This window comes from Schistocerca americana, chromosome X (genome assembly GCF_021461395.2).
Source record: "Schistocerca americana isolate TAMUIC-IGC-003095 chromosome X, iqSchAmer2.1, whole genome shotgun sequence".
NCBI classification, from domain to species: Eukaryota; Metazoa; Arthropoda; class Insecta; order Orthoptera; family Acrididae; genus Schistocerca; species Schistocerca americana.
Window position 1 is genome coordinate 614,806,155 of NC_060130.1, and position 13,645 is coordinate 614,819,799.

Sequence of the window (13,645 nt, forward strand, 5' to 3'; positions counted from 1 at the left end):
CTCTGTCGTCTATTTCGATATCTACCATTTTGTCATCTGTGCGACATTCTAGAGAAGGAACTGCAGTGCAGTCTTCCTCTGTGAAACAGCTTTGGAAAAAGACATTTAGTATTTCGGCCTTTAGTCTGTCATCCTCTGTTTCAGTACCATTTTGGTCACAGAGTGTCTGGACATTTTGTTTTGATCCACCTACCGCTTTGACATACGACCAAAATTTCTTAGGATTTTCTGACAAGTCAGTACATAGAACTTTACTTTCGAATTCATTGAACGCCTTTCGCATAGCCCTCCTCACACGACATTTCACTTCGCGTAATTTTTGTTTGTCTGCACGGCTTTGGCTATGTTTATGTTTGCTGTGAAGTTCCCTTTGCTTCCGCAGCATTTTTCTAACTCGGTTGTTGTACCACGGTGGCTCTTTTCCATCTCTTACGATCTTGCTTGGCACATACTCATCTAACGCATATTGTAGGATGGTTTTGAACTTTGTCCACTGATCCTCAACACTATCTGTACTTGAGACAAAACTTTTGTGTTGAGCCGTCAGGTACTTTGTAATCTGCTTTTTGTCACTTTTTCTAAACAGAAAAATCTTGCTACCTTTTTTAATATTTCTATTTACGGCTGAAATCACCGATGCCGTAACCGCTTTATGATCGCTGGTTCCCTGTTCTGCGTTAACTGTTTCAAATAGTTCGGGTCTGTTTGTCACCAGAAGGTCTAATATGTTATCGCCACGAGTCGGTTCTCTGTTTAACTGCTCAAGGTAGTTTTCAGATAAAGCACTTAAAAAAATTTCACTGGATTCTTTTTCCCTGCCACCCGTTATGAACTTTTGAGTCTCCCAGTCTACATCAGTCTCCCAGTCTTCAACAGTGGGAAACAAGAACGTGCTTAAAACATCAATGTAGGCCTGTGCTGGGATGGTGCCACGCAAAACAACAAGGGGTGCAAGCCTCCTCCATGAAAAACGCGACCACACTATAACACCATGGCCTCCGAATTTTACTGTTGGCATTACACACGCTGGCAGATGACGTTCACCGGGTATTCGCCATACCCACACCCTGCCATCGGATCGCCACATTGTGTACCGTGATTCGTCACTGCACACAACGTTTTTTCACTGTTCAATCGTCCAATGTTTACGCTCCTTACACCAAGCGAGGCGTCGTTTGGTATTTACCAGCGTGATGTGTGGCTTATAAGCAGCCGCTCGACCATGAAATCCAAGTTTTCTCACCTCCCGCCTAAGTCTCATAGTACTTGCAGTGGATTCTGATGCATTGTGGAGTTCCTGTGTGATGATCTGGGTAGATGTCTGCCTATTACACATTATGACCCTCTTCAACTGTCGGTGGTCTCTGTCAGTCAACAGACGAGGTCGACCTGTACGCTTTTGTGCTGTACGTGTCCGTTCACGTTTCCACTTCACTATCACATCTGAAACAATTGACCTAGGGATGTTTAGGAGTGTGGAAATCTCGCGTACAGACATATGACACAAGTGACACCCAGTGACCTGATCACCTTCGAAGTCCGTGAGTTCCACAGAGCGTCCCATTCTGCTCTCTCACGACGTCTAATGACTACTGAGATCGCTAATCTGGAGTACCTGGCAGTAAGTGGCAGGACAATGCACCTAATATGAAAAACGTATGTTTTTGAGGGTGTCCGGATACTTTTGATCACAGAGTGTATGTGTCTGCGGCAGACTAGGAGGATCCTCCAATTCGGTGGTCAGATGTGGACCAGAACCTTGACGACGAATATGCCTTTCCTCACGTTCCCATGCAGTCCAACGTGAGGTCACAGCCATATCTGAATGCACCATAAATATAGATATTGCACGATTCGACCACCTGGCCAAATGAGGACCTACGATGAGATTACTTTGAAGCTCTGTCAGGTGCTGATAACGACGTCTCGCACTAGTCCTTCACAGTAATCATTCAGCACCTGATGTAGTCCACGACTCTTATATACCCTACCAGGCCTGGTAACAACACTAAACATGAGCAACGTTACTGTACTATGCTAGGCGTTCTACCTCTCATAGAGAACTGCAGCTATAATCGTTTAAATCCCCGTAGGTGGTATGTACTTGTACGAAGGTACATTGACACCCCACCCAGTTTTCTGCCTGCTTCATTTACTCTTTTTTTCAGGCATTGTACATCTGTCACATGACAGAAAAAGTAATCTTCTATTTAAAACATTTTAACTCATTGCTGGAACTATCTGATAAAATAATTACATAAACTAGGTTCATAACTTCACAGAAATATTAAAGTTTCTTACGTTCATCTATCTAAATAAATATTCCTTTCACCTATTATTTTGTTAAATGCAGAGAAAAACACTTTATCTGAAGCATTCTTTATGAATGAGGGCTATTTCTTCTCAAGGTCCTATCGGTAGCGAAATTAAAATCACAGCGAAAATCCAATGAAGCTCTGCGCAGGTACGTTGCGCTGTCTCTCTACTGTCGACCGCGTCACGTCGCACTTACGAGTTCTGAGCGCACAGTGAGCACGTAAACATGCCTGGGACAATAGTGTCTCCTGCCAAGTTTGAAGTGCATGCTGTCATTCGATATCTTTATTTAGTGCGGTTCCACTTGATTTCATGCAGTCCACATAACGTAACTGTCATGTCTGGCACCAAAGTCCGACAACGGTGCAGGAACTTTGAAGGAGGACATACAGACGTTTATGATCAGACGGTCAGGGAAGAAAGCGCGTATCAACCGATGATCTTGTTCAGCGACTGGACCAGGATTACCTGAGAACGTCAATTCAGAACAGAAGGTCAGTTCAGAACAAGCGAATGTGAATTCTTGCACAGGGAATTTTCCCAGACAGGTAAAATATGCAACTGTTAAACCTCTCCATAAGAAAGATGACAAGACAGACTTATAGCCCAATTTCCATACTGATATCTTTTTCAGAATTATTCGAAAAACAGTTTGGATTCCAGAAGAGCTTCTGGACTGAGATTGGTATTTGTATATTCACTCACCAAACAGTACAAGCCTTAAATAATAATATATCGTCAGTTGGTATTTTTTGTGCTCTTTCCAAGGCTTTTGAATGTATAGCTCATTTTACTGTCTTAGAAAAACTCAAGTTTTATGTAATTCATGGCTCTACACACAGCTGGTTTAAATAGTACTTAACAAACAGAATGAAAAAGAGTGTGCTGAATAATTCACACAATGTCGGAATGGTAGAAAACTTAGTGACAGTGGAGAAATCACAAAGGGAGTCCCACAGGGTTCAATATTGGGTCCACCCTTATTTATATATATATGAATAAACTTCCACTTTACAATAAACAAGCAGAATTGGTACAAGAGTAGAAAATTGGCGGAAAACGCAGGCGGCTGCCTTATATGACGCGGGTATTGAAAAGCCGGTGCACCGCTACGACAAATGTGTAAGTCGGAATAGCGACTGCGCAGCGAAGCAGCTGGAGGATGTAGCTAAATGTTACAAACAAAACATGTTTGATTTTCACTGTGGTTTCAATTTCGCTGCCGAATGGACCTTGAAAAGAAAAATAGCCGTCGTCGATGTGAACTCCTGTGTACAAGCCACTGTACTATCTCGTACAGTCGTTTTTATTATAGGACGATGCATATATGTCGGACTCTGTTTCTCCTTTTACGAGAAGAGAGATAGCAGAGATAGCTGGGCAGTGTACAAACAGTGGGATCTGTATGATGCTGTTGTCTGACCGACCGCCACTTCTAGTCACGATGACTGCATGAGAGGGCCTTCAAACTCTCCTTAATCTGTTGGAAGAAGAAGAACATACAGCCACCTGCAGCGGGGACCACATGGCTACGGGCCAGTCGTTTGGGAGTCATTGCCTCACAATCAGCTCTATGATACGTTACATAATGGACTCTTCCATTCATTTAGGCTACCGAGAGGAAAATATTACCCTGCTAAAGACCACCTAAAAGCACTCTTCCTGTTTGTTCAGCTTAACGACGTCATTTTCACTCTCTTCAAAAATTCATCAGTCCAAACTGAAGAATTTGGCTCGTAAAACAATTACATAAAAGAGGCGTTCGGAATTTATTGCACGTTTTAAACTCACTGAAACAGACCTTCGGTGAGCGTTCTCCCACAGCTGCAAGTGTCAATGCGGAATTCCAACTTGCATCTCGGAATTCTAACTCTGGCAGCTCTGTACATACACTCTCTCGTGTGATATGTATTTAATAGTGTTGTTATTGATGCTGCTGTTGTTGTTGTGGTATTCAGTCTGAATACTGGTTTGATGTAGTTCTATTCTCTAGTTTATCCTGTGCAAGCCTCTTCATCTCTAAATAACGACTGCAGCCCAAATCCATATGAAGCTGCTTAGAGTATCCTTTGACCTTCCTCGATAATTTTTACTCCCTCGTACTTCCCATCATTACCAAACTGACGATTACTTGATGCCTCAGGACATGTCCCAACATCTGGAATTTCCACGCCAGCACTGCAAGAGTCCACTTTGTAGCGACAGGTGGCCCATAGACATGAATCGCGTTTTATGGATGGCCGTTAGCGAGTACGGCGCGAAATATTTCGCAACAGTCTTTGGAAAGATCCGTGCCGGCTGAGGGAGCGTTATGGTCTCGAGAATTTTTTCGTGACATTTTATGGCTGATTTCCTCGTTCTGGAAGCCACAACGGATCAACGCAGGTATGCATCTATTCTTGGGGACCATGTCCATCCCTACATGCAATTTGTTTTTCCTCGACACTATGGCACCTACCAGCAGGACAATGCAACATGTCACACAACTTGAAGTGCATGTGCGTGGTCCGAAGAACACCAGGTTGGGTTTATAGTACTCCCCTTACCACCAAACTCCCCGGATTGAAACCCAATCGAGAATCTGTGGGACCACCTCGATCGGACTGTTCGCGCCAATGATCCTAACTGATAAACCTAGCGCCAGGTGGCCATGTCGCTGAGTCGGCATGATTCCACGTCCCTTTCGGGTACATTCATACATAGAGATGAATCTCAACACTTTGTTATTTTTTCTGTAAAATACTTAGGGGCTTCAGGAAGTAAGCTGCACTTGTCCTCACTCGTTAAGACCACTGCACAACAACAGTGGCGCATTGTCAGAAGGGGTTACATATTCCAGTTTCCCTGCTCACTTATTACTCCTGCATTAGGGTCATTCCCTGATAAGTGAATGTTTTGTTACGTACGTAACACTTCCTGTTCCTTTTTTTAGACGCATATCAACACAGCTGGTATCATCAGTCCTCCGTGATCAAGGAGCGGATTTCTACCGTCTAGGAACTGAACGATTGCTGGAACGTTCCCACCATTGCTTACAGAGATTTGGGGACTGTGTTGAAAAATAGTGCCACGTACACTACTGGACATTAAAATTGCTACACCACGAAGATGACGTGCTACAGACGCGAAATTTAACCGACAGGAAGAAGATGCTGTGATATACAAATTATTAGCTTTTCAGAGCATTCACACAAGGTGGGCGCCGATTTCTCATACACAAACGGCAGTTGACCGGCGTTGCCTGGTCAAACGTTGTTGTGATGCCTCGTGTAAGGGAGGAGAAATGCCTACCATCACGTTTCCAACTTTGATAAAGGTCGGATTGTAGCCTATCGCGATTGCAGTTTATCGTATCGCGACGTTGTTGCTCGCATTGGTCGATATCCAATGACTGTTAGCAGAATATGGAATCGATGGGTTCAGGAGGGTAATACGGAACGCCGTGCTGGATACCAACGGCCTCGTATCACTAGCAGACGAGATGACAGGCATCTTATCCGCATGGCTCTAACAGATCGTGCAGCAACGTCTCGATCCCTGAGTCAACAGATGGGGACGTTTACAAGACAACAAACATCTGCACGAACCGTTCGACGTCGTTTGCAGCAGCACGGACTATCAGCTCGGAGACCATGGCTGCGGTTACCCTTGACGCTGCATCACAGACAGGAGCGCCTACGATGGTGTACTCGACGACGAACCTGGGTGCACGAATGGCAAAACGACATTTTTTCAGATGACTCCAGGTTCTGTTTACAGCATAATGATGGTCGCATCCGTGTTTGGCGGCATCGCGGTGAACGCACACTGGAAGCGTTTTTTCGTCATCGCCATACTGGCGTATCACCCGGCGTGTTGGTATGGGGTGCCATTGGTTACACTTCTCGGTCACGTCTTGTTCGCATTGACGGCACTTTGAACAGTAGACGTTACATTTCAGATGTGTTACGAACCGTGGCTCTACCCTTCATTCGATCCCTGCGAAACCCTACATTTCAGCAGGATAATGCAGGACCGCATGTTGCAGTTCCTGTACAGGCCTTTCTGGATACAGAAAATGTTCGACTGCTGCCTTGTCCAGCACATTCTCCAGATCTCTCACCAATTGAAAACGTCTGGTCAATGGTGGCCGAGCAACTGGCTCGTCACAATACGCCAGTCACTACTCTTGATGAACTGTGGTATCGTGTTGAAGCTGCATGGGCAGCTGTACCTGTACACGCCATCCAAGCACAGTTTGACTCAATGCCCAGGCGTATCAAGGCCGTTTTACGGCCAGAGGTGATTGTTCTGGGTACTGATTTCTCAAGATCTATGCACCCACATTGCATGAAAATGTAATCACGTGTCAGTTCTAGTATAATATATCTGTCCAATGAATACCCGTTTATCATCTGCATTTCTTCTTGGTGTAGCAATTTTAATGGCCAGTAGTGTATCTGTGTCTCTTTGCTGTGCAGTGCAGCATTGAATAAAAGTTACTTGGTCTCCCATAATAACGTGTAACTTACTTTTTGAGTTCCTGTTGTACCAGTCTCCTACTCGCGGATCCCCTCTTTAGGAGGACATCATCTGTTCTTCTTCTATTGCACGTCTAACTTACCTACATGAGTAATTACAAAATTTCTTACTAGTTTTCTCTTTGAGAAGGCTTTCTTCCATAACCAATATGTATTGTGAGTATTTTTTAATCCTGCCTTTTTAGTTTAAGTTTTGTCAACCCTATAGCCACCCATTACGTAGCCTTCAGTTCCAACAATCCGATCGTTACACTGATGAGCCAGACATTATGGGCACCTGCTTACTAACGTATTCGCTCCTCTTTGGAATCTAATTCAGCAACTATTAAGCGTGGCATGAATTTGACGGGTCCTTCATAGGTTTCCGGAGGTATGTGGCACCAGATATCTAGGCTCAGGTCACGCAATTACCATAAATTATGGGCCCGTGCTATGTGGGTAAGGAGTTGGCGCCCTATAGCGCCCCACAAGTGTTCCATCAGGCTCTGATCAGGTGAATTTTGTGTCCATGACTTCAACGTGAGTTCACTAACATGCTCCTCAAACCACTGTAGCACTATTCTGGCCTTGTGGCACGGACCATTATCCCGCAGAGATAAGCGATCACGATCGAAGAAGACATCAAGCATGAAGGCATCCGTTTGTCAATGTGGTTTTCTTCGGTTGTTTTCGTCATCTGCGGCCCGTATCGTCGCTAGAATGATAACCCATTCGTCTCTGCTCAGCTTAGACAGGGCGAGGTTGGAAATAATGAATATATCGACGTGCGGTTTCCGCCAACTTATAGCGGACAATATGGCGAATGCGCGGGGTAGCCGCGCGGTCTCAGCCGTCTTGTCAACGATCGCGCGACTCCCCCGTCTGAGGTTCGAGTCCTCCCTCGGGCATGGGTGTGTGTGTTATCCTTAGGGTAAGTTAAAGTTAGAGTAAGTAGCGCGTAAGCTTAGGGACCGATGACCCAGCAGTTTGGTCCCATAATACCTTACCACAAATTTCCAAATTTCCAATATGGCGAATTTCAGAAATTCGCAAGTAATTTTTGCCGTTTATAGTCACCGAATTACGACACACACTTTGGTCCCGTAATACCTTACCACAAATTTCCAGTATGGCGAATTTCAGAAGTTCGCAAGTAATTTTTGTCGTTTATAGTCGCTCTGATTTTCTGCAAGAACTATACTTTTTTTCTGTGTCATTTGAAAGAAACCTCTGAGAGAACTTCAGTGACATAATATGCATGGAACTTGGTCAACAGTATTTCAGTAACATCGCCGGAAACCACTGCCCCGCCGTCAGGAAAAGAGACTGTACAAACGTCTGGCCTATTACACCAAATGTATGCAGGCACATAACTCAGTTACGGTTCGTGTGTTTACCAACACCGCTGTGTACCAAGTGCAAAATATGTTGACCTTGAGCACTGCTACACGCTTTAAAGTGGTTCTGGAAAAACAATGCTGCATGTTGAATTTCATCTGGAGTTAACGGTAGCACAGGCCCTTATTATTAGGCATTTCATGCATTCGGGAGTCGTCGGTGTTTCCTAACAGACCTCTCATGCTAATTTTTGCCACAGGTAAAATTACATAAATGTTAAGCTTGGTGGATGTGCAGACCATTTCTGAACGATCGTTCCAATGTCTAAATTTTCTCTTAAGAGTGTCTGTCATTACAGGTGCGGAATGGGAAGGACATTCGTCATGTTGGTACCACAATGATTGCGTTATGGGATGTCTTCCAGTAACTTTGGCGGCAGCATATCTTAGGAACCTGAGATACTTGAGTGTATTTAGATTCTCATTAATAAAACGGGGAACAATGATGCAGGTCTTGAAAAACACTTACCAAGCGTTGATAGACCAAGAGCGTTGTTTTTATTCATTTCTTTGCCAGCGTGGATTTTCCCAAAAAATGTGTGTGAAATCTTATGTGGATTTTCATCTGACGATTACTGCGCATTGCGAAAATTGACTCGCCCATCGTTAGTTAACGATTCTTAGATAAGATTCGGAGAACTGTAACCAATTGCCATGAAGCTTAGAAGCAGCGAAATGTCGAGAGGATGAAATGCGGTGGAATGTAGTGTTTGTAGAGCATTCGTTTGGTTGATTCCTCTCGGACTTCTGAGATGCTTCTTATTGGCATTTGCATTGTGTGTTAACTGCTGCTAAAATGATATTTGTTTCATTTCTTTCTTTGGCTGCTCTTCTTTTTCCTCGGCGTAGTTTATTCTCGACTCTTCCAGTTTCTAGAACTTTTTTTGTAATATATGCAAAGACAGATTGTGAGTGCTTGGCACGATATGGATATTCTTCAGCATACAACCGCACTTCTGTCCTAATAGTTCTCAACTGTCGTATACATTCTGAATGCCCGAGTAACCGTACGAGCAAGTTATCTGATTGCTACAACAGTAGAACACAGCTTCAATCACACAGGTAAATACAAGAATCGTACCAGACACACATTTGGTATAATAGGGCAGACGTTTTGTGGAACCTCTTCTCCTGGCGGCGGGACAATGGTTTGCGGCGCTGTTATCTTGATACTATTTAATCGAGTATCATACAAGTTCTGTCGTTGAAGTCCTCTTACAAGGTTCTTTAAAATGCCACAGAGAAAAGTATATAGCCTGTTATATTAGAAAAAATGAAGTCGTATCGTAATTTGGCGATCATAAACGATAACAATTGGCCGGCCGAAGTGGCCGCGCGGTTCTGGCGCTGCAGTCTGGAACCGCGAGACCGCTACGGTCGCAGGTTCGAATCCTGCCTCGGGCGTGGATGTGTGTGATGTCCTTAGGTTAGTTAGGTTTAACTAGCTCTAAGTTCTAGGGGACTAATGACCTCAGCAGTTGAGTCCCATAGTGCTCAGAGCCATTTGAACCATTTTTTTGATAACAATTACTTGCGAATGTCACGAAATTCGCCATATTGTCCGCTATAACTGGGCGAAAACCGCACCTCGATATATTTATTGAGTCAGGATTTATCACGTGTCCACAACACCGCCAGGCAGTATGCAGTATCGCGGTCGGCAGTGGCCATAATATTTTCTCTCAACAGTGTACATGTCAAAAGAAGTAGGTAGGTTTGGTCACTGACGCTCAAACTTATTTTGTTGCTAGGCCACCCGCATTCTCTCTAACAACTCAAATTATTCGTTAATTGTAACTTATGTCAATCACAACACTGGTACACGAGGGTTTCATTAGAGGAATGGTAAGTCCGTTGACAAGTCGGAGGTGAATGGGATACATAATTGTGCTGTTCAACGATTAACACACTACGTTATTAAGACTAAATGGTTCACGTCTTTGTTGCAGGAAGGTTGACGCGAGACCATGGCAGCCATCCTCAGTTTAATAGACGATTTCCAGGACTTAATGGACAGACAAGGAGGTAAATATACAATACATCTATTAGTTTTTTTCTTAATTTATGCCGTTTACGACAGCTGAAGAATGTGAATAGACACTAGGAATTTCATGTAGGGCGAAAAGGCTTCATTGCTTTCCATACTGTTCACTTTTTCTCAGATCGTTGTTATTGTAGTCCGCAGATCTAACAATGTTGTGCTTGCTTGTTTCAAAATGTGTGATGAAGCATATATAGATAGGCCCATCGCAGGAGCTTCTTGTGGCTCCTCAGAGCAGGTTTGCCAGCACGTTATAGATGTAACAACAAAAATGTTTTGTGTAGTATTGTAGTAATTGTGGTAGTGAATGTCGTGTTGCACTGTTGTGCTTGCTTGTTTCAAACTATATGACAAATGCCCTTTGTGGTAGCTAGCTACACAGATTCGATTTATCCATGTAGCACATGCTTCAGGTCTCTGTGGTCTGGGCCTCAAGAGCTGTACTACCCAGTTTTTCTAGGGAAAATTAGCCGTTAGCTGTTTGCGGTTGAAAATACTAATACTGCTTACGGTTTCGTACTTGTTATTGTGCTGCAGTTTTTAGAATATTTTTTGAACATTAGAAAAATTTATTAATTATAATTCTCCTTCACTAAGTCACAATTTACATATTAAATCTGGCACCCATCAAGGGTTCGTTTCTGAGTCAAGGGTCACAGTTTGGTAGTGGCTCTAACCTCTCCCACAAAATAACTTGCTGGCACCCTCACATTTACATACCCCAGATACCCATGATTTTAATAACACAGGGTGTTCAGAAATTCCTGCTATAGACTTCAAAGACTTGTAGAGGAGTTGAGCAGACAACAGCCGATTCGTTTGACAGATGTGCAAATAGGTTAGTCATGGTGAGGGGGGGGGGGGGGGGGGAGGGTGCGCTTACATCGGATTCGCTGATGTCATTTGACGTCTATCCTCCCGCTCTGACTTGGTTCGAGCCTCATTCATGTGTCTGTGACTGTTAGAGCAACATGGTTGAGTATACAGTTGCAGAATACAACGACGTGATCCTTCATTTCATTTCATTTTTTTCATTTCATTTCCGTATGGCGAAGCTCACGGTAATGGAAGAGTTGCTCGTCACCTTCATCGACATCGTATCTGCAATTTATGGCCCCACCGCGTGCCATTTTCGCCCCAGTTAAGCAACGGCTTCGAGAAAGGGGTACCTTGCCCGCCCGGTTAGCCGTTCGGTCTAACACACTGCTTTCCGGACGGGAAGGCGTGCCGGTCCCCGACACGAATCCACCCGGCGCATTAGCGTCGAGGTCCGGTATGCCGGCCAGTCTGTGGATGGTTTGTAAGACGGTTTTCCATCTGCCTCGGAGAATGCGGGCTGGTTCCCCTTAGTCCACCTCAGTTACACTATGTCGGCGATTGCTGCACAAACACTGTCTCCACGTACGCGTACACCATAATTACTCTACCACGCAAACTTTTGGGGTTACGCTCGTCTGGTGTGAGGCGTTCCCAGGGGGTCCACTGGGGGCCGGGGTTGTGAACCACTGAGGGCTACGGTGAGGACGAAACGTCTCCGTCATTTCTAGGTCCCCAGTTCCATACAGTACAATACAATACAAGGGGTACCTTTACCGCCAGCGGGCGTGACTGTGGTGCTCCAAGAAGACGCCGAACATTCGTAATGGAAGAGGCTGTAGGGCCTCACGTTGAAGAGAAAAATGGTTCAAATGGCTCTGAGCACTATGGGACTTAACTGCTGAGGTCATCAGTCCCCTAGAACTTAGAACTACTTAAACCTAACTAACCTAAGGACATCACACACATCCATGCCCGAGGCAGGATTCGAACCTGCGACCGTAGCGGCAGCGCGGTTCCAGACTGTAGCGCCTAGAAGCGCTCGGCCACTTCTGCCGGCTCGTTGAAGAGAACCCATCAACGAGTACACGAGGAATTTCTTTAGTTGTTAAGGGGTTGAACTGTAAAACAAGTGATGTACTGGATCACAGCTAATATAATAGCGTACTTGTAAAACTGGTCACATAACCAACATGTTTTGAAATTATTGTAACACGGAAATGGTACGTTTCCGGGCATGGGTTCCTGTTCAAAGTATTACGTAGTCACTCCATGCTACATACCCTGGAAGTTTTTAACGGGAATTTCCCAACACCCTGTGTAAAATTAAATACACAGGGCGATTTTTCTAAATGGGCACAAACTGTAGGAAATGATTCCTGAGAAGATTAGAAGCAAAAAAGGTCATATGGAGAGATGGCTGGAAATGCTTTCCACTGGAGGTACACCACTTGAAGGTGGTGATCAAATATCTTCGGAAGAATAGATTTCAGTGATTGAAAGGACCCCTTGGAACACAGCAGGCAGTGGGAATGTTCTGTCTGTTCTAGTGTTTTTGCTCCACACTCAAGAGGACAGTCTGTTGGAGCATCATCATGTAGCAACCACATTATCATTCATCCACCAAAGGTTCGCCTGTGACGTATGGTATCCAATCGTCCCGTTTTTTGTTCCAAAATGTTCTACTGCCTTGGAATTTTTTGGGGGGGCACTCAAACGTCCCGTTTTTTGTGATTCCGCGACTAAAGCATTTTATGCTACTGGATGCTTGATTTGCAGTTTACTGCGCGAGTACGAAGGCGTGCTGAAAAGTAATGCCTCCGAATTTGGAGTCCATGTCCAATTCTGTTCTCAATATCGATTGAGGTATTACATATCATGCATATTACTCGGTCAACTTTCCCACTTCTCTCACCAAGTTGTAACACTCTGTCGCTAGAAGCGGTGCAAGCAGAGGTGAGGTTATGGCTCCGTCAACAAAGAACAAAGTCAAACAGTCAACATTAACAGAATCAATAAACTGATCTCTCGTCAGGAGAAATGTATTCGACGCGGCAACGAAGCGGGAAAGTCGACAGGGTAATATGCATGACGTTAATACGTCAATCGATATTGACAGCAGCATAAAATATTCGAAGGCATTACTTTTCAGCACGCCCTCGTAAAAAGTGAGTTACTCCTATCACAGGTAGTGGAGACACTGCAGAATGTACGTTGTGTGAATCAAACTTAGGTACTGGACATTGTTGAAGGTCTGACATAGTGAATCACGTCAAGACAAAGAAACATCGGATGAGTGTTCAGATGAAAATGTAAATAAAAGTATGTCTGACTACTTGAGCATAAAAAACAGTAACTGAAATGGATAAGCAGTTCACGTAATAAATATAAGAAAGATATTTTCCATTACATGCGTGGTGTAATCGATAGCGTCGTTGAGCAATAATGGAGTGCGCTAGCGGGCGGCTGTGCGAAACCCGTTGGGTTTGTAATTTTTTTTCTGTTTGAATACTTAAATCATTTACATACGAAATTCATCAAATATATGGTAACTTACTCGTACTTCACCATCATTT

At 44.1% G+C, this 13,645-nt stretch overlaps 1 protein-coding gene across 1 annotated transcript in view; it reads left to right on the forward strand.

Annotated features, from left to right (window-relative positions):
* Nucleotides 1-13,645, forward strand: part of LOC124556204 (elongation of very long chain fatty acids protein AAEL008004) — a 312,294-nt gene that overhangs the window by 257,133 nt on the left and 41,516 nt on the right. Inside the window, exon 4 of the mRNA XM_047130194.1 lies at nt 10,162-10,237. Within this exon, the coding sequence (XP_046986150.1) occupies nt 10,180-10,237 (58 nt within the window). The 5' untranslated portion in view covers nt 10,162-10,179. The remainder of the gene's footprint in view (nt 1-10,161; nt 10,238-13,645) is intronic.